Consider the following 20177-nt stretch of genomic DNA (forward strand, 5'->3'; position numbering starts at 1 on the left):
GAATCCTATATGTATGGTAAACTTAAACGAATATGAATATGTCGTTCTAATATTAGCATGGTCTATGACTAGTATTTGAATTTGGTTAACTAAAAAATTTGTTGCTAATATTATTTTCACTTTTGTACAATCACTTTGAACTCGATACAAACATTAACAGAATGAGTACTAGTATTGTTAACACCATTTACCAAGCTTACCCATAGAAGACTACGCATAATGATCATATACGTTCTAAGTATAAGATTTAGAGGATGTATATATGTATTGTATGTATGCAACAATTGACATTTGCTTGCAACATAACAAGTTTAGAGTTTGCTTAATTTGTTGTTTTCTTTAGCTTTTGTTTGGTTTATGTTGCAGTTGCCTGCTGCTGTTTTGTCGTTTTATTCAAAAAAAAAAAATGTTGTAGTTTTGGTTTCTTTCTTTAAAAGTGAAAATTTGTGGTTTAGAGCACGGATCGCTTGGTTTCCCTACAAGAAGAATCAAGTGTTCTCAAGAAAAGAGCCCAAGAGCTATTGACAAAGACTGACATCATTAGTAGCATTAATTGCTCAGCCCAATGGTGAAGCTGAAGAAAGGAGGATTCCAGTGGAGAAGGAATCCACCTGGGTGGAGAAGCAAAAGGGAATGCTCATTGGTGTGGCTACTGCGCTCGCATCGCTAGCGACTAGCCTTGTGGTTAGCCCACCTGGTGAGACTTGGAAAAATGCACCCAAGGACACAGCATTTTGCACTCCATCCCGCCCCTGCATCTCTGGGACAGCCGACACTCTTTCAGGAGTTCATCAAGAACGATTGTATATGCTTTGTTTCTCTATGTGCGTCATTCTCCTATTGCTCTGTGGATTTCCTATCTACCAGAGAGCGTTCGCGTGGATGTATACAATGCTCATGTGCCTTGCATTATTCTTCTGGAGCATGATCTTCTACAAGGCCATCAACTTGGTAGATGCGAGCTCAACTGAACCTCTTAGCAGCTTAGATATCAGGTCGTTTACTAGAGGATTGTTGGTAATGATTTGGATTCCTTTTGTCGGATTAGTCAGCTTCCTAGTTTCGCTAGGAAAGAGGGTACACAAGAAGATGCAGAAGCCTGCCAAGGAAGCTTGAAAAGAGTGGTAGGAGCCAATCAAAGTTGATGATACTCACCCTTCTATCAATCTTTGCTTTTTTTGAATTGCTCAGAGTTCATTGTTCTGATTTTTGCTAACTAGTGTTTCAATGTTGGATCAATGCAAGGTTCAGATACTTATACTCATTCTACTATTGATTTGTAACTTTCCAACTAAGCACTCTATTTGTAACTGCCAACTCTTTGATCTATGGAAGTTTTATTCTGCATTCTGCCTTTTGTGTTTTGAATGGATAAAGTGCATTATTCTTTATATCACCAAGGTTTTCCTTTCATATTCTTTTGATTTGTTACACTCTACTTGCTACTTCTTTATACCACAAGTGCATTCCTAAAAAAAAAAAGAGGCGGCCTGCTAATTTGTTCATGTGAATTGAACTCTCTAGTTTATATGATAAATGAGATGCCAAATTATAATTACACTTCCATATAGTTTGTCTTGAAAACAAAATGGGATGCTTTCCAATTCTGCAACCCATTATTATCTCTTTTATAATGCAAGAATCCTGGCTGATAATATGGAAAAACATAAAAGAGGGATGTGGTGATACTATATATTTTAGCAACTTAGACATCAGGTCATTTACTAGAGAACTTTTGGTATTGATCTAGATTCCATTTATTGGATTATCATAGTTTCACTAGAAAAGATCATACATTTTTTTTTTTTTTTTTTTTTTTTTTTTTTTAAAGGGTTTGGAACCCAGCCAAGCTGGGAGGCTCAGCCCCACGCCCGGTTCCGTTTATTAAAATAAAAAGAAAAACAAGGATAGGGAATGGGGGACTAGGCCAAAACCATTCCCAAGAATCAAACAGAACAGTAACAGAACAAAGAATACAAGCTGAGAACTCATGAAAGAAAACCATAAGTCGACTAGTTTAAGCAAATCGATATGATGGGCGACCAGAGAAATCACCACCCAGAGCCGAATGCAGGAACTGAGGCACCACCTCCCACCAGACAAAATCCCCATGCGAGGCTTCATAATTAGCAAGCTTATCAGCCACTGAATTCCCCTCCCTATATATGTGTGAAAAATGAATATTCAACTGTCTAGACAAATGCAAACAGTTCCTCCATTGTGTGCGCAGACGCCAAGGAACCTTAAGAGGATCATTAACAAAACTGAGCAGTATCAAAGAATCCACCTCCACCCACAAATTCAACCACCCTTTCAAACAAGCCAGGCGAATCGCCTCAATTACAGCAATCAACTCTGCGTCAAGAGCACAAGGGACAATTACCTTTTTAGTAAAAGCACCTAAAAAGGATGCCTCACAACCCCTAAAAACACCTCCACACCCTGCCTGAAGCTGATCATGGTATGATCCATCTGTATTTACTTTAACCCAAAGAGGAGGAGGTGGGTACCACATTACCTGGATAATTTTTGGAGCCGTAGGCCGCAGTGGAGACAAACCTAAAAACCCAAAAATTGGAGCAGATTGTGGAACAGAGGAAGAGCTAAAGATTAATCTAGCAGATTCACCAATTGAAAGAATCACCTTTTGTTTAAACCTGTTGGGCTCGAAAACCCCCCCATCATGCTTGAGACTATTTCTCTCCGTCCAGACACACCAAAAAATATTGCAAACTGATAAAAACCATAGCAGCTTAGTGGAAACAGAGAAGGTAGAAAGTAAATTCTCATGAAAAAACTCCCTGGTCTCATAGGCTGGATTGAAGTGAAGCCTGAATAGTGGGAAGATCCAATCCCATATTCCAGCAGCTGCTGAACAGTTCACAAAAAGGTGATGCAGCGATTCTGTCGCCGCCGTGCATAAGTGGCACCGAGAGCAAAGGGCCCTGCCTCGTCGCTGCATTTGCACATCAGTTGGAATCTTTCCTAGCATAATTTTCCAGGCTACTAGACTCTTACGGGGCTGAATAGCAGGGTGCCAAATTGTTTTAGCCCAAGCTGGCCTAGGCTGCTGCATAGAAAGAAAATCATAAGCTGCCTTGGTGGTGAGAGTACCTGAACTTTCAGTAGCCCATACCGGTCTATCAATGCACTCTTCAGATGGGATTGGCAAAACCGAAATGTCGTTAGCCACCTCAGGGAAAGACCTCTTAAAACTCCATGGAATTTTCCACTCACTATTTTCAATAAAATCACACACTTTGTCATTAAGAAAAGGATGAAACAATGGATCACAATTGGTAGACTCTAAAAGCACATAACCCAGCCAATTATCCTTCCATAACCGCACCACGGTACCATCCCCAACTACCCATTGCAGGTTTGCAATTAGTGTGGGCCATAATTTCTTGAGGCCGAGCCAAATGGATGACTTTTTGTAGGAAGTGATGCATTGAAGCCCATCTGTGAGGAATCTTTCATGCAATAACAAAGCAGAAGGTGACCTTCTCTCAACTACCTCCCAACACCTCTTCAGAAGCAAGGCTCTGTTCAGTACAAATAAGTTTTTCAATCCCAATCCACCTTCTTCCTTGAGTCTACAGCAAGTTTTCCAGGCCACCAAAGCATGACCATCTTTCAAAGGATCCCCATTCCAGAAAAAATTACGAGTCCAACGCTGCACCTTCAACAGCAACTCACGTGGCCACTCATAAATTTGGAAACTGTAAATGAGGTGACTTTGAATAACCGAAGAAATCAGTTGCAACCTACCTGCCTGTGAAAGCTGCTTACCTTTCCAAGAGCTCAATTTACATCTGATTTTGTCAGCAATGGGGAGGAAATATTCAGATTTCGCCCTGCCAAAAAAAATTGGTACCCCCAGGTAGGTAAATGGAAGACTGCCAATATTCACCCCCAGAATTCTTTTGATACGACGTTGTCTTGGAATCGCACATTTACCCAGATAGACACTGGACTTTGCCTTGTTCACGACTTGACCCGAATTCATGGCATACTCCTCCATGAATGACATTAAATTTTTTAAATGCCTTGAACCTCCCTGTAGAAAAATCATGACATCGTCTGCAAAAAGAACATGTGAAGGAGGGGTAACTCCCAGAGGGGCTGATATGCGCTTAATTTTATTATGCGCAACCAAATTGTCAATGCCCCTACTCAGGACCTCCTCTGCAAGGCAAAAAAGCAGTGGTGAAAGGGGGTCCCCCTGACGGACTCCCCGTGAACAGTTAAAATAACCACAAGTCTTGCCATTAACACTTACAGAAAGGAAGGCAGAATTTAGAATATTTTGAATGTACCCGACAAAAGTAGAGTTGAAACCAAAAGACCTTAGAACTCTCAATAAGAAGCTCCAATCCAGAGTATCAAAGGCTTTGCGAATGTCCAATTTGATTGCTACATTACCATACTTGCAGCTGCGGTCCAGCATATTCATACACTCTGAGGTTTGTGAGATAGGATCAACAATAGTACGCCCTTTAGTAAACGCACTTTGGTTTGGAGAGAGTATCCGAGCAGCAACAGAACCCAAACGATCAGCCAATATTTTTGTGATAATTTTAAACCCAAAGTTGGCTAGGGCAATAGGCCTGAAATCAGAAATGCTTTCGGACTCCTCCAGCTTGGGAATAAGAATAATAACATTTGAATTAAAGTGTGGCATGATGAAACCATTTTGAAAGAAGGCTTGAACTACTGAAACCACATCAGGCCCCACCACAGGCCAGCAGAAAGTGAAAAAACTTCCATTGAAACCATCAGGCCCCGGAGCACTGAACTCATCCATGCCTCTGACAGTATCAAAGATCTCCTGACCAGAAGGAATAGAAAGCAGAGCTACATTGTCAGCCTCAGTCACAAGATTAGGAATGAGCCGCTCCACCATGCCTGTGTTCACTATATATGTTAGTATCCCTTGTGAAAGATAAATCAAAGTGTTGAACGACATGCGCTTCAATGGCCGAAGCATCATTGATGACCTCATGATTCACCAAAAGCGAAGTGATCGATTTGTTTAAGCGTCTGATTTTGACCATATTGTGAAGAAAAGAGGTATTTCTGTCCCCATCATTGATGACCTCATACATGAAGATGCGGAAGCCTGGCACGGAAAATCTGATTTTCTTAGCATTTTCCTTTGTTTTAGTTTCTTTCTGGTGTGGATAAACATTTGAATCCTCTATATATGGTAAACTTAAACGAATATGAATATGTCACTTTAATATTAGCGTTGTCTATTTGCTAGTATTTAAATTTGGTTAGCTGAAAAGTTTGTTGCTAATATTATTTTCATTTTTATACAATCACTAGTCATACACATATTTTATTTATAGAAATTATAACACATAGAGATGTTATGTTTCTTGTGATGAAATTAGATATTTGGATGCATGGGATACACGTTTTGGATACAAACTACAGGCTTGCAATAAAATTCGGGAACTCATCATGCAGGTCAAAGTTGAATAAAACAAAACATGAGAGTTTAAACAACATATCTAGGGTTCATAAGATTGGCCATATCAAAAATAATATAAGAATATAATCAACTTCATTAAATCTATAACATATTTGCTGTGGTAAATAAACATGTGCATTTCGTATTAGAGAGCTAAATTGAAAAGAGACAAAAAAAAAAATGTGTTTTCGTTGGCAAACTATATATAGTTTTCCATTTGAATATTTCACTATCATTCTTTTAAAACAATGTTAACCATTATAAATAAGTGAGTTTGTAAACCATTTATATGAAAAATGTTTGAATCCTATATGTATGGTAAACTTAAATGAATATGCATATGTCACTCTAATATTAGCGTGGTCGAAAAATGATTGTTAGCCTCAAATGAGGACTAAGATTTGTGGCAAGATAAAAAAAAGGGTAAAGTTGGTGTTGCAAGATTATGATGTGACAATATATATTATGTGAAATTAAATAAAACGGACAGTTGGGGCCACAAATCTTAGGCCTCCTATCATTGTCCTAGCATGGTCTATGACTTTTACTAAGATTTAAACTTGGTTAACTGAAAAGTTTATTGCTAATATTATTTTCATTTTTGTACAATTACTAGTCATACACATATTATATATATATATATATACAGATCCTATCCAGAGCGGAGCTCCGCTTTGAAAATTAACGTGTGAAGTTCGAGTTTTCGGTCACTTTTCGGTCGCATATCCACATCTCGACCGTTCAGTTTTTAGATACTAGTGTATAGATCGTCTCTGCAAATTTTCAGCCAAAATGATGATCGTTAAGGCATTGATAAGTGCCTTAAAGCTAGTACGGTTCAGGTTGACAGATTCAGTCCGTCCATTGGTTTAAACCAGTTAGATGTCTTAATGATTATCAATTTGGCTGAAAATTTGCAGAGATGATCTATACAGTAGTACCTAAAAACTGAACGGTCGAGATGTGGATATGCGACCGAAAAGTGACCGAAAACTCGAACTTCACACGTTAATTTCAAAGCGGAGCTCCGCTCTGAATTGGATCTGTATATATATATATATATATATATATATATATATATATATAGCACATACGGATGTTATGTTCTTGTGGTGAAATTAGATATTTGGATGCTTAGGTAAAAGATAAGTTGTTGGCAAGATTTTCTTCGATAAAAACGAAGATTTTATAAGCGATTGCGGGTTGCCAAAGATTCATATTATGTTAGTTGAGAAATAAACTATACATATTACAATTTGGTTAGTAATGACTTTTTTTTTTTTTTTTTTAACTTTTACTATATACAAAGATAAAACAACAAAACAGAGAATCAGTAATTAATCGTTCGAATACCAAATTAAGAAGGAAGAAAAAGTCACCGACGATTACCATTTACGGGTAGATGAATGATAATGTTATGATCCAAAAACAAAAGGCTAGATTGCTACCTAAAAACCCTCTACCTCTCTCGAATGCTTCTCACGTTTTTGGACTGTTTCGTCTCTGTTGATTTCAATTTCTATGCTCTCGCTACTTTTCTCTGTGTTTATGTGATTTTTGGGATCTGATTTCACAAGTGAGTATTGAGAGACAGAAGCGAGAAGAACAAAAGTGTGGAAAAATATCGGGCGCTATATAGCATGATAAACCTAGCTACGGGCAGAAAAGATGAAGAGAGAAACCAACAGAAGGGAGAAGAAACCGGCAAAAGTCAATTATACGGCTGTAGAAGAAAGAAGAAACTGATAGAAACATACGGTACACCTATCTCAATGGCAGAGCCTTAAAAAAAATTCAAATGAGGGCAAAATTATCTTTATGCTCGATGGTTAATTGGTTCAGGGGATAAGATTTCTTTTTGGAGGGATAATTTCTTGGGCAGACCCATTAGTGATTTCTTCGGTGTCCGTGTTGCATTACAGGACGATCTTCCAGACATGGTTTCGAGTTTTATTAGTAATGGTTCATGGGATTTGCCTCAGCTTCTACACTTCTATTTTCCATCCTTGTGTGACTGGATTAGTCAAGTTCCAATTGCCGCAAATCCTTCAGCAGAAGACAAACTTATTTGGACTGCTTCCTCTTCTGGTGAGTTAACTGCAAAGCATGCTTACATATTTTTGCGGCGGCCTTCTCCTTCAGTAGCATGGGGCAAATCATTATGGTCTAAATTTATCTTGCCTCGAATGTCTCTGCTAGCTTGGAAGGTTTTAAGAGGTAGAGTGATTTCTGATGATTTTTTACAGCGAAGGGGAGTAGCTTTGGTCTCTCGTTGTGATCTTTGTGGTATCGATTCTGAATCTCTTGATCACATTTTTCTTAATTGCTCTTTTACGGCTGCAATATGGCGTCATTTTACTTCTCTCTTTGAGTTGGGTGGAGTTCCTCCCTCAATTTTGGAGGGTTTACAAGTGGGTATGGTTATAGGAAGAAGTGGACAGCTTAAAGACTTATGGTTGATTTGTTTCACTTCAATATTGTGGTTTGTATGGAATGCTAGAAACAAAATGAGACATGAGGGGAAGGTGTTTTTAGTTGGTACTATTTGTAGGCTTATCTCTTGTCATATTCAAGCAGCTAGTCGTTTGGCAACAGGTACCATGCATAATTCCATCCAAGATCTACGCATTTTGAAAGCCTTTGGGGCCCATTGCAGATTGCGTCGTGCCCCTAGAGTGATAGAGGTGAATTGGCATCCCCCATTGATTGGTTGGGTTAAGATTAATTCTGATGGAGCTTGGAAACATGATGAGGGGGTTGGAGGTTATGGGGCTGTGTTTAGGGATCATATGGGACGTTTTCTTGGAGCTTTTGCTTCTAATCTTGAGATTCCTAGTTCCATTGCGGCAGAGATGATGGCTGTGATTAAGGCAATTGAGCTGGCATGGGTTTGTGATTGGAAGCATGTATGGCTAGAAGTGGACTCTTCTCTTATTCTGGATTTTATTAAATCTCCTTTGTTGGTCCCCTGGCAACTTCGTATTAGCTGGCTCAATTGCTTGTTCAAGATTTCTCAAATGACTTTTCGTGTATCTGATATTTTTCGTGAAGGTAATAAGGTAGCTGATGCTTTGGCGAATTATGGTACGACTGCTCCTAATATGGTGTGGTGGGATGCTCCACCATCTTTTCTTTTATCGCATTGTCAGAGTGACCAATTGAGTTTTCCCCAATTTCGGTTACGATAGCTTATTTCTTTTCGTTGCTCTTGTAGGGAGGTTTGGTTTGGTCCCCCTCCTATGTTCCTTTTTTTCTTCTTACTCTTTTATTAAATTCAAGTCAAGGGCATGCCTCTTATTTGCTTCAGCTAAAAAAAAAAAAAAAAAAAATGAAAAACAAGACTCGATCTGTAAACAAAAATATTAATGAGGAAGTCAGAGCCATAATTGTATTTATGAATTGTGACCCATATTGATAGTAAGTTTGTTCATGTAGAACTTAAGATAATTTTTACACGACATGAAATATATGGTCATTACGTGCAATAGTTAAAAAGAAGAGATTTAGTTATAATATCATCTACTAAAATATTGACCGAAACACTATATTTAAGGAACATTTGTATAGTATCAATTTTATCCATAAGTGGGATCTCCAGGACTGGAGTTTCGTACTCATGTGTTGTTCTCAAGTTCGATTGTCTGAGAAGCTCTTTAGATTTGATAGATTGGTTTCTGATCCGGAATTTTTACCTCAAGAGCATATCGTTATTGCCCTGCATACTGAACTCTTAATGGCGAACATCATTTGATCAAAAGACTACGTATGGTATGTGCATACTTTTCTAACATATATTTATTAGAGTGACTATACAGACTTGAGGCCAGCGATACCAGTTCTTATTTTAACAAAAAAAAAAAAAAAATTATATACATATGTACAATTTTTTATCACCTCAATATTTATATTTATATAAGTTTGACTTTAAATTGTATCATTGTCAAATATGACCAAGTAAAGACGTGTAGAAGGTAGATTGAGATCTAAGCAATAGTGGAGGGTGGTGAAGTTACCAACCAAATGCTTCTCAAGTCTTAACCCCCTGGATTACTTGACAAAGTGTTAAAATGTGTTTTAGATGTATACATGCTTAACTGTCCGTCCCATTTTGTTCAAACTTCAAACCAAAACTTCGTGAATATAATTTTGCAAAATATTATATTGCAATAAACCGAGTCTCAAATAATAATATACTAGAAAGATTTATAATTCTATTTTATAACTAGTAAACAATCAAAAATAACTTCAGATAGTAGTCTATTATGATATTTTAATTATTTCATCATCAACAACTCTTTACCCTTGTTTGGCATATATTTGTGAAATATTGAAGTACTACTAAACATCAAACATGTAAGCACTTCCAACTTTCCAAGTGCTTTTCACAGGAAGCACTTGAAAGAGTTCAGGTCCTTCTCACAAAGTTCTACTAAACATGAACCATTTAACAGAACTTCTCTCAAATTGAATGTTACTACCTCAATGGCCTACATCAGAACTCAAAGAGTGACAGCCTTATTTCAATATAAAATGAGAGGTATACGTGAAAACTTGATCCTACCAACTGGTGGTTGCATGTATAGCTTTCACCAAACAGACTTAAAACCCAAGGCAGGGGCATGTTCAAAATACTTAACCTGGAAAATGTCTCTTAACAATCAAGCACAAACCATACCTATGTTTTTCATCATCACCTTCCCAAATGACAAAGCAGGTCTCTCTTGATCGTCGCATCCAATCGCTCCTCCCTGTTGCATTGGCTTCTCTGCTTGTCCTTGGGACTACCCGACTATTCCTGGACACGTTGAAGAGCAACCACAGTTTTGTGTTTCAGCTATATGGCAGGTCAAGAGGTCAAGGAGAGAGACCAGCAGTGATTGTTTCCCCCGAGGACTGCATTGATGAAAGTTGTAATGTTTTTGAAGGAAAATGGGTATGGGATAACGAGTCATATGCTCCTCACTATACAGAAGAGAGCTGCCCCTACTTGGTGAAACAGGTTACATGCCAAAAGAATGGTAGGCCTGATTCTTACTACAAGAATTGGAGATGGCAACCCAATGACTGCAACCTCCCAAGGTAAAGAAACTATCTTCTTCTTAGTAAGCATATGTACTTTTAGTGTAGAAGTTTATTAGAGCATCCACCTGAAAAACTAATTGGCGATGATGGAGGATCCAAGGACCCTTAAAGATATTGAGGCAATGCTTAAGATTTCCTTTATGCATTTTGAATGTAAAAGTGTGCACCGATAACAACCAAGGAACTATGGAATGAAGTAAAAAACTTACGTAGAAATTAGAATGAAACAACTGGAACTATGGAACTTGTACTATAGGTTTACATATATGGGATGTGGGTGGTGTCATTCCACGTCTTTCGTTTTCCTAGTAACCGGCATTCGTTTTGAATTCAGGTTTGATCCATTGAAGCTACTACAGATTTTGAGGGGCAAAAGACTAATGTTTGTTGGAGACTCAGTACAGAGAGGCCAGTTTGAATCCATGGTCTGTATGGTACAATCTATACTTCCTCAAGGAAAGAAATCGCTCCAAAGGGTTCCACCTAGGAAGATATTCACAATCAAGGTAAACATGCTGCAACAAATAGCTTAACACTTGCTCGGTAACATTTTCGTTATTGGTTTTTGGCAAAACCATTAAGTTGGTTTTCATTTTTTTTTCCTTTGACAGGAGTTCGATGCCTCCATTGAGTACTACTGGGCTCCCTTTATTGTGGAGTCAATTTCAGATCATGCAACGAAGCATACTGTACTAAAACGGTTGGTGAAGCTCGATTCCATAGCTAAGCATGGCAAGCACTGGGAAGGAGTAGATATTTTGGTGTTTGAGAGCTATGTATGGTGGATGCACAAGCCTACAATCAATGCTACGTGAGTAACATGCGCTCTGTACTTTGGTTGGCCATTATTTGTGAACCTTGAGCTGAGAATGAGATTCCAAATCTAAAATAATGCGCTTAAGTTTGTTTATTTCTGTTGTTTCCCACAGATATGGATCTCCAAACGATGTCCAAGAATATAATGTCACTACTGCGTATAAATTGGCATTACAGACTTGGGCAGAATGGTTAGAATCAAGAGCAAACCCAGAAAGGCAAAAGGTCTTCTTCATGAGTATGTCTCCAACACATCTATGGTGAGTTTCATTGAAACATTTTCGAAAGAATAAAGTTGAACAAAACCGAAACATAATGATTTCTTCTGTAGGAGCTGGGAATGGAGGCCTGGCAGTGATGAAAACTGCTACAATGAGTCCTATCCAATTCAAGGTTCATATTGGGGTACTGGTTCGAACACCAAAATCATGGATATTATAGATGACACGTTACAGGATTTGAAAGTTAAGGTTACATTTTTGAATATCACACAATTGTCTGAGTACAGAAAAGATGCACACACATCAGTTTATGGGGAACGCAAGGGCAAGCTCCTGACGAAGGAGCAAAGATCTGATCCAAAAAACTTTGCAGATTGCATTCACTGGTGCTTACCTGGAGTTCCAGATACATGGAACGAAATTTTGTACGCATATTTGTTAAAGAGTCATCAAAATTTTTTGTAACTTGAAGTTAGCAGTTGAGTCTTTGCTAAACTACATTGATGCAAGAAAGAAGAAGAAAAAGGAGTGAGACATCCAATATCACCTGTATGTAACTCATATGTTCCTCTTTATCACATATCTTGGAACCAATACTAACCCATCTAACGCTATTTAGTCGGCTTGATCACTCGATCACTTTCCAACATGTTTTATCTGAAAGGCAAGCAGCCTTGTAACCGGTCCAATACTCCAATTTCATTTAATTACATACACAAATTATATTGCTTACAGAAGCTCCCATTCAGAGTCACCTGCATGATGAGTTCCCGAATTTTCCTTGTTAGAAGTTGCTTCTTGGCTGGAATCTAAACCAGTATCTCCAAACCAAATCGCTAGCTGTTCATACTCCTTCACCAACCTCTTCTTTGATGTAAAAGCATCCTGGATTTGTTTCTGTATTTGACAAAAAACATGGATTGACACAAAACATGGATTCAGTAAAGCTCATCTTGCTACAAACCACAAGCTTATTTTTGTTGATAAGCCATTGATTCTTATGACAGTTCAGATCAGTGACTAATGTAAATCTTAAGAAGGACTCCCAATAAATATGCAACAGAAGCATATTATCAAGTAATTTAAATGCCAATGTGAAATGAAGCATGCTGTCTTCTTTATCTTCTAAAATTGCACTTCCTTTAACTAAATATAACATCACCAAAAGAGAGGTGGAGTATACCTTGTATGATCTTTGCTTTCTTGCTCTGCGAGAAATAGCATGAAGTACACTATCCTCTACATTGACACAGCTTTCCTCAATCTTCACCTTATCATGCAAGTCAATGCTTTCCATGTGACAGTAAGCAATATCAGAACTTGATTCATCCAAACATCCTGTAAATGATTTACAATATTAGAGAATAGCTGACATCTAAAACACATCAAAGAAACCATATACAAGGGATAGTTGTGGTCTAAAACAGTTGGCTTAGTTTCCATTATGCAATAATACCCCAAGGAGCATACAACCGTGAAGCCATAATACCAAAATTAATTCATGCCCGGCTTTATTATTTTAAGAACCATTCTGTAATATTTTTCTGCATTTCTATTATCTATAAACAAGTTGAGATCTTTGGTTCCTGTTTGTATTTGCATCTGATACCATTTGCACATTTTAAAGTTACACTGCAATCTTATTCCAACTCCAAAGTGATTTATTTTTGAAATCGCATATGGTTGTACTCCAACACAACATTAAGGTGCAGAACACAAGAAAAAAGGCACCGACCAACTAGGGCGATGCAGTTCTTAAAGCTTTGGTATTTACACCTCCTCAATTTAGGTATTTCAAGAACCTAGAAGCCAAATGAGGACCAAAATTGGGGAGTTGCTGAAACATAGTCTTACAGTCTTAAGCCAAAAGCCAAAATGGACCAGAAAGATCTAGATTACCTTTTAATTGAACTATAAATCTAGGTTTACTTAATAGGAGCAAGATTGAAACAGAACTAGTTATCACATCACTATTGTTGTTACTACTGCCAAAGTTGGAGGAAGGAAACAGACTTTGGGCCATGGTATCTTATGGGTGGGAGAGAACAGAGGAAACAAATGTAAGTACCACATGCACATTGAATTGCATACCAGTATCTGCAGAGGGCACTACAGCCTCATGTTGAACGGACTCGCAGATCTTGACTTGCTGTTTTCCAGAAGGTACTGTCAGAGGCATGGTCTCTGTGATTCTGGAAGTGCCTTCTTCTGTAAAATATAATTTAATGAATACCCATTGTGAAATTGAAGCAACTATACATATATAATAAATATATAATAACTAATTAGCCGAAAAAATACTGACCAATTGATAGCACACTGCTGAATGAAGAAAGTCGAACTTCAGTGTCCTTAGTCTTACTGGACACGGTTAGGGCTGGAGCTGATGATGAGAATCCATCCGAGCTATCAGAAACACATCTAGCGTAGCCACCAGAACTATGACAAAACATAGCTTCCACAGATAACATTTGAGGTGAATTTTCAGTGAACTTAAGAAATTCCTTTGCATTGGAACTGCCGAAGGACGGAAGTCCAATCTCCGCTGCAGCATTCTCTCCAGGGACAACTGAACAGGCTACTTCAGATGTATCTTTTGAAGTACCAGAAACACATTGGATATCATCAGAACACTCATCCCAAGCTGGCGAGCTTGGCTGGAATTCAGACTCCACGCCATGTGCTGAATTGTCACGTACGACCTCAGACATATCACAAACACAACCAGCCACCTCACTAGAATTATGACATAACATTGCTTCTGTGGATAACTTTTGAGGTGAATCTTCAGAGACCCTTAGTGGTTTAGCATTGGAGCAGTTGAAGGATGTTAGGCCAACCTCCTCTATAGATTTCTCCCCAGAGACAACTGAGGAGACCATTTCAGAAGTTGTATTTGAACCACCAGAATTACACTCAGTTTCATCAGCAAAGTTATCCCAAGCAGTCAAGTCGAGCTGAGATTTAAACTCCAAACTATGTGCTGAGGTTTCATGTGCAACATCAGAGAAATTTTCAACAAAACTGACCCCCTCAACAGAGTTATGACAAAACATTGCTTCCTCGGTTAACTTTTCAGGTGAATTTTCAGAGATCCTAAGAGATTCCTTTGCATTGGATCTGCTGAAGGATGCAAGTCCAACATCCTCTGTAGTATTCTCCGCAGAGACAACTGAAAAGGACATTTCCGAAGTGGAATTCAAAGCACCAGAAACGCACTCAATTTCATCAACATAGTCATCCCAAAGGGTCCAGTTTTGCAGAGATTCAAACTCCCCTTCATGTACTGGGGTTTCAGGTCCAACCTTTGACAAATCAGCATGTTTATTTTCATCATTGCTTTGATCAAATACCCCAATTGGTGACATCGTAAAGTGTTCTACCACACCAGAAGAGGTTGACTCCAGCATATTAGGTGCATACTCTTTTGTGGAAAATTCTTCTTTGTTAACATCTGAGTTTTCATTTGTCAAAATGCCGTCAATTTTTCCCATGTATAAGATTGACTCTGAGCCCTCAAGAGTATCCATGGAAGTCGGAGAACTATGTTGCTCTAAAAGGTGAGATTGACTAGAGACAAGACTCAGCTGGTTTTCTGGATCCATTACTTTGGGCTCTATATTGGAGACCATTACAGTTGAAACACCAGACACACACTCAACTTCATCAGAAAAGTTATCACGCCTTGATTTTTGCTCCAATTCATCAGTGGAGGTTTCAACCTCAGACAAGGCTGCCTGTCTATTTTCATATTTACTATGAACTGGTGACTCTGCGATATGTTCTTCACCACCAGGAGAAGTTAACTTTGACAGAATTGGTTTGTCTGTGGCCGAGTTTTCATTTGTCAGAATGTCGTCAACCTTTCCTATGCGTAAGTTGGAGTCTGACTCCTCAAGAGTATCCATAGAAGTTAGAGAACTAAGTTGGTCCCCAAGGTGATGTTCACTTGAGGCAAGACTCGGCTGGCTTGTCACAGGATCTATTATATTGGGCTCTGTTGATGATTGCTTTTCAGTTGCATCAACAGACTTTTCCTGCAAGCTTTTCGTTGTCTTAGTACTAACAGCAGCATTCTTTTCAATAACCACATCTTCAGCCACATGTTTGACAGGATGCCCTAAAGGAGGAAGTAAATCAGAACAGAGTTTCTTCACATTTTTACCCACTGAATGCATCTGGTTTTCCACATATTTAATTGTATCCTGTGAACAAAATGTACTTAACGGTCAGAATTATTGACAACCTCCATTAATGCTTTGCAGAAAAACAAAATCAGACTCTTTCCCTTTTGGATATGTTTCCTGATTACCTGTTTTACAATATCATCCACCTCATGGCAGATTGCTTCAAACTTCTGGTAAATGTTTCCAACCCATTTTGGACCTTTGAATTTTAAATCCATCATGAATGGTGAAATTCACCTACAGCCAGTCATATTATATAATTAATGATTTACATCACTCATATGTTCTAAGTAGGAAGATAAAGGTCAACATCCTAGCTCAAAAAACTACATTGCGAAAGTGAAAAATGCATCCCAATTCAATGAGGAAAAAGTGAAATTTTTCCTAAAACAAAAATAACTGAACAACACCACAAGGAGGCCGAATTTTGTTTTAGCACCTCTCTAGTATGGTTTCATAATCCATAGTCTCCAAAAAAAATTTAATCAACATGATAGAAAATAATCTGTCTATAGTACATGTAACAGCAGTAGTGGGGGGAGGAAGCAAAACTTATTTATGAGGGTGCAGCACCATTAGTAATGAGATTAGAAAGAGATTTACAAGTACCATACTATAATAAACACAAAGTGCACATTCAAGTTTTATAAGGACTAAAACAATAAGGTCATTAAGTCATGTTTTACAACTACTGAGACCCAGAGCTCACAGTAAGTCAAAAGAGAGAAAATTTGCCAAGTAATAAACAAGTGCACTTGTAAGTTTACAAACAGAAAAACACAAGAAAAACTATGGCAGGTCAGGGGAATCACCCAGTAAAGCACAAGACAAAAGCAATCAGCACAAGAGAACTTCAGGAATAAAACCAAGCCAAAAATAGAATCAAGCAAGCAAACCTGGCACAAGAAAAGTGCATGACAAGATCTATAGATGAACCACTATTTATGATTCGATGTAATAAGACTAGATGTACAGAACCAGGAAAGCAAGGTCTTGACAACCTGCAAAAAGAATTGGGAGGTCAGCATTTTGAAGAGCACAGAGGAGAGAGAGATATATTCATACATCCGAGGTAATCATCGCTTCAGTGGTTGTATGTTTATGTATTTAGTTGAGGACATTACTAAAGCGCACTTACTTATCCATATACAAAATTGTACCACAAAAAAGATATTATCATCCTATAGTTGTTGCAAATTGCACAAATTTGTTCAAAGTTAATCAAATTAAAGACATTCGCATATTCTTTATCACTTAAATCCCACAAACACAGCTGAAACTTGGTCTTTCTAGCGCTTCTTCAGTGTGCACCACATAATTACTGCGAAAGCCTCAAGCAACACTCATATCTTTCTACTTCAGTGATAAACAAAATTCACCATAATTTCATACATATGCATTCTCATCAGGCAATCCCACAGAAAAACAGAGTCTTCCAGAAAAAGCTTTAAGTATCGTCACAACTAGATTATCAATTTAGTTTGATCATACTAGGAAAGTAGTAATCCAAAACCCAATACCCAAATGCATAAGATAACTGAAACAAAAAAGGGTGATAGCTTTCATGGTTCCATGAGCACAGAGATTGATGCAGACATAACATACTTACATACACACAATCGCACAATTGTTATAGTTCTGAAAAAAGGAGTTTTCTTTTCGAAGAGAAAATCAAAGAGTGTAAATTAAGTGGAAAAGGTTGGAAATTTGAATGAAAAGGGAGGCCGAGAAAAGGAAGAAGAAGAAGAAGAAGAGGGTTACCGGAACTGTAGCAGAAAGTGTCGCCGGCGAGCTCAGGCGATCATGGAGAGGGAGAGAGAAGGAAAGAGAGAGAGAGAGAGGTTTAGGAAGAAAGAGACAGGGTTTTAAGGAGGTTTGTTTGTTTGTTTGTTTATTTATTATTGTTAGAAAAGTAGTACTAGTCCGACTAAAATTTGATGAGGTAGTAGTCCCATTACACGTCAGCTCTCTCCAGAGAAAAGAAAAAAATAAAATATTTTTTGGAATATAATTGATAGGGACGTAGGAAAAAGTGGACTATCTTTTTTTTTTTTTCTTTGCTTTTGCTCCAAGTCTTTGTTCTTTTAGCTTAATTTGTTTTTGCCTTCCATTAACTTTCTTTTTTTGGCTAATTTTCATTATAACAGCTCTTTCTGACGACTTTTATAGATGTAAGGTTATTGTTACGTTTGCTGAATTTGTATAATACATTATCTTTTCAGCTCAAAAAAAAAAAAAAATTCTTTTGAGATTGGCCAAAGTTAAAAACTAGATAGCTTTTCGGTATGATTTTGTCCTTACACGTGGCTATATGAGTAGCCTGAACACTTTATGAATCATTATGAACTTTGAGAAATATTAGCAATTTTTTTAATTCATCACATAACATTATGAGTTTAGACAAACGAACAAAGTAGGATTAAGCTGTCTTACTCTTTAAAGTCCTCCTCGTAGCACTAGGTAATTATACTTGTTTGACTCTGTTATAGTCATTGCTGTACATTCAATGTACTCTACGGATAGAGGAATACATAGAGTTTTTTTTTTTTTTGAGAAGAATACATAGAGTTGAACATAGTAAAAGTTTCACCGCATATCGTTAAGAAATTAGACCAGCTTTGTTCAATTGAGATCGGACCATAAAAATCCCCACATAGCATTAGGAGATTAGACAATCAAACAACGCGACCATCTAAGCACTCTTCAACGTTCTCCACGAGTCCACGTAGCTTTGTGGGATTTGTTCGCTAGCTTATAGCCTATAATACTACCCTTTAAAGTTGTAGCACTGTGGAATTAGACGGTTGGACAAGCTTGTTAGTGTTGGTCAGGTTGTCCAATTGAAGAGCCTCACCACGAAGACTAGGGTGAAGTAGCAAAAGCGAACTTTAGAATCATGCTTAGGGAAAGTCATGCACGTTCAATTTCCTCATCAATATGATGACCCTTTTTTTTAATCACTTCAGGTCTGATAGATGTGATCCTTTGAGACAATGGTTGATATGGTGAAAGAACTATTGGGGCGGCTGTTATCCTCATAAGTATGTTCTTTATATCACTATATACAGACAAATTTGATAACGAAGGAGATAAGAACGATATCACATAAGGCATATGGTTCCCAAAACCACTTATTACTAACTTTTGAGGGGCACTGTACAACCATTTCACTTTAAGATAAAGCACTTGAGCTTAAGAATACAGCTACATATGCTTTGCAGAAATACACCATCACCTTGAGTAAGAGAACCAATGTATTGCCTTGCCCGCTTTAAAGTGCACAAGTAAACAGCAAGCTTTACAAATCATCTGACTCAGCTTGATCTGGCATCAACATATCCTCTCCACTTGGGACTCCTCATATTCCACAATATGACCCCGTCCTCGCCCCGCCGAACAACAACAAACAGAAAACACGGAGTGAAAATGGGGCAAAATGATGGTAATAGCCAAATAATTGTACAGCTTTGGGGTCACATCTGTTAGACTTGAATCTATGTTGCACAAAATGAAATTGTCTGGCAAAAAATGAAAGCCAACAATACACAAGCAGAAATCCCTGCCAAAACTAGGGGAAATTCTACCATGTAGATCGGCTCCACACACAGCTAGAGTTGCAGACTAGTTCCATGCAGTGGTGAACTCCACCACTACAGGGAGTTGGTCGACCATATGCATTCGATGTATTGATGCATTACTAGCACAGTAAAAATTCCTGTGGAAATATTTTCCCATTATCATCATTTTTTCCCATCATCATCACACAGCTACAGAACCCCCCATATGAGAGCGAAAAATGATTCAAAGTTAAGGAGACTATCAATATTCTTCAATCCAAAGAGAAGCACAGAAGAAAAGACTACAGGCCAGATATGCCCACACTTGCACAATCGAACACATAACTGGATAGGGTACCATCAATAGTTGGTCAAACTCACAGAATTACTTGAACACCATCCCATTTTACTATAGGAACCACAGAAACAGGGAAAACTAAGTCTGCCTCAATCATTGCAGATATTCCACAACCAGTCACAAATTCAATCACTCCTTCAAACCACCTAAATAAATGAACAAAAAATACACAACACAAAGCAAAGAACAAGTATTCCAATAGCCCAAGAGGACATGCCAATAAAACTTGAACCATGATTTTGGGATCACAAACCCTCTGGTCCATTAAACAAATGCAGAATGGAAAACAATCACCAAAATCCTCCTTCCCACCAAAAAAGAAAAGAGAACACCACATGAACCAACACAGATCAACGAACCTACAATTGCAGTTGATGCTTTTGCGAGTGTCACCAATCAGTGTATGAGAGGGTAAAAAAAGCTAGTACCACCGATTTTCACTCGAGATCTTCTCTGTTAACAAAACAATGCTCCTTT

The 20177-nt window shown here is 38.0% G+C and overlaps 2 protein-coding genes across 2 annotated transcripts; one reads left to right on the forward strand and one right to left on the reverse strand.

Moving 5' to 3' along the window:
* Window positions 1–10134: 10134 nt before the first annotated feature.
* Window positions 10135–12148, forward strand: LOC133728147 (protein trichome birefringence-like 31). Its single transcript, XM_062155560.1, has 5 exons — window positions 10135–10558; window positions 10896–11067; window positions 11173–11372; window positions 11491–11637; window positions 11709–12148. The coding sequence occupies exons 1-5, from the start codon at window positions 10182–10184 to the stop codon at window positions 12061–12063; spliced, it is 1251 nt and encodes a 416-aa protein (XP_062011544.1). The 5' UTR covers window positions 10135–10181; the 3' UTR covers window positions 12064–12148.
* On the reverse strand, window positions 12112–17597 carry LOC133728146 (uncharacterized). The gene is made up of 7 exons (XM_062155559.1): window positions 17547–17597; window positions 16682–16786; window positions 15911–16022; window positions 13904–15803; window positions 13690–13806; window positions 12782–12936; window positions 12112–12495 (listed from the first exon to the last, which is right to left on the reverse strand). The coding sequence occupies exons 3-7, from the start codon at window positions 16004–16006 to the stop codon at window positions 12328–12330; spliced, it is 2436 nt and encodes an 811-aa protein (XP_062011543.1). The 5' UTR covers window positions 16007–16022; window positions 16682–16786; window positions 17547–17597; the 3' UTR covers window positions 12112–12327.
* Between the last annotated feature and the right edge of the window lie 2580 nt (window positions 17598–20177).

This window comes from Rosa rugosa, chromosome 2 (genome assembly GCF_958449725.1).
Source record: "Rosa rugosa chromosome 2, drRosRugo1.1, whole genome shotgun sequence".
NCBI classification, from domain to species: Eukaryota; Viridiplantae; Streptophyta; class Magnoliopsida; order Rosales; family Rosaceae; genus Rosa; species Rosa rugosa.

Coding starts and splice junctions, on each gene's coding strand:
- LOC133728146 (XM_062155559.1), bottom strand. CDS start 16,006: ATGATGGATTTAAAATTCAAAGGTCCAAAATGGGTTGGAAACATTTAC. Junction 15,804..15,910: donor TGGATGATATTGTAAAACAG/GTAATCAGGAAA, acceptor TTTTGTTCACAG/GATACAATTAAATATGTGGA. Junction 12,937..13,689: donor AGTGCCCTCTGCAGATACTG/GTATGCAATTCA, acceptor AATCATTTACAG/GATGTTTGGATGAATCAAGT.
- LOC133728147 (XM_062155560.1), top strand. CDS start 10,182: ATGACAAAGCAGGTCTCTCTTGATCGTCGCATCCAATCGCTCCTCCCT. Junction 10,559..10,895: donor AATGACTGCAACCTCCCAAG/GTAAAGAAACTA, acceptor TTTTGAATTCAG/GTTTGATCCATTGAAGCTAC. Junction 11,638..11,708: donor ATGTCTCCAACACATCTATG/GTGAGTTTCATT, acceptor TTTCTTCTGTAG/GAGCTGGGAATGGAGGCCTG.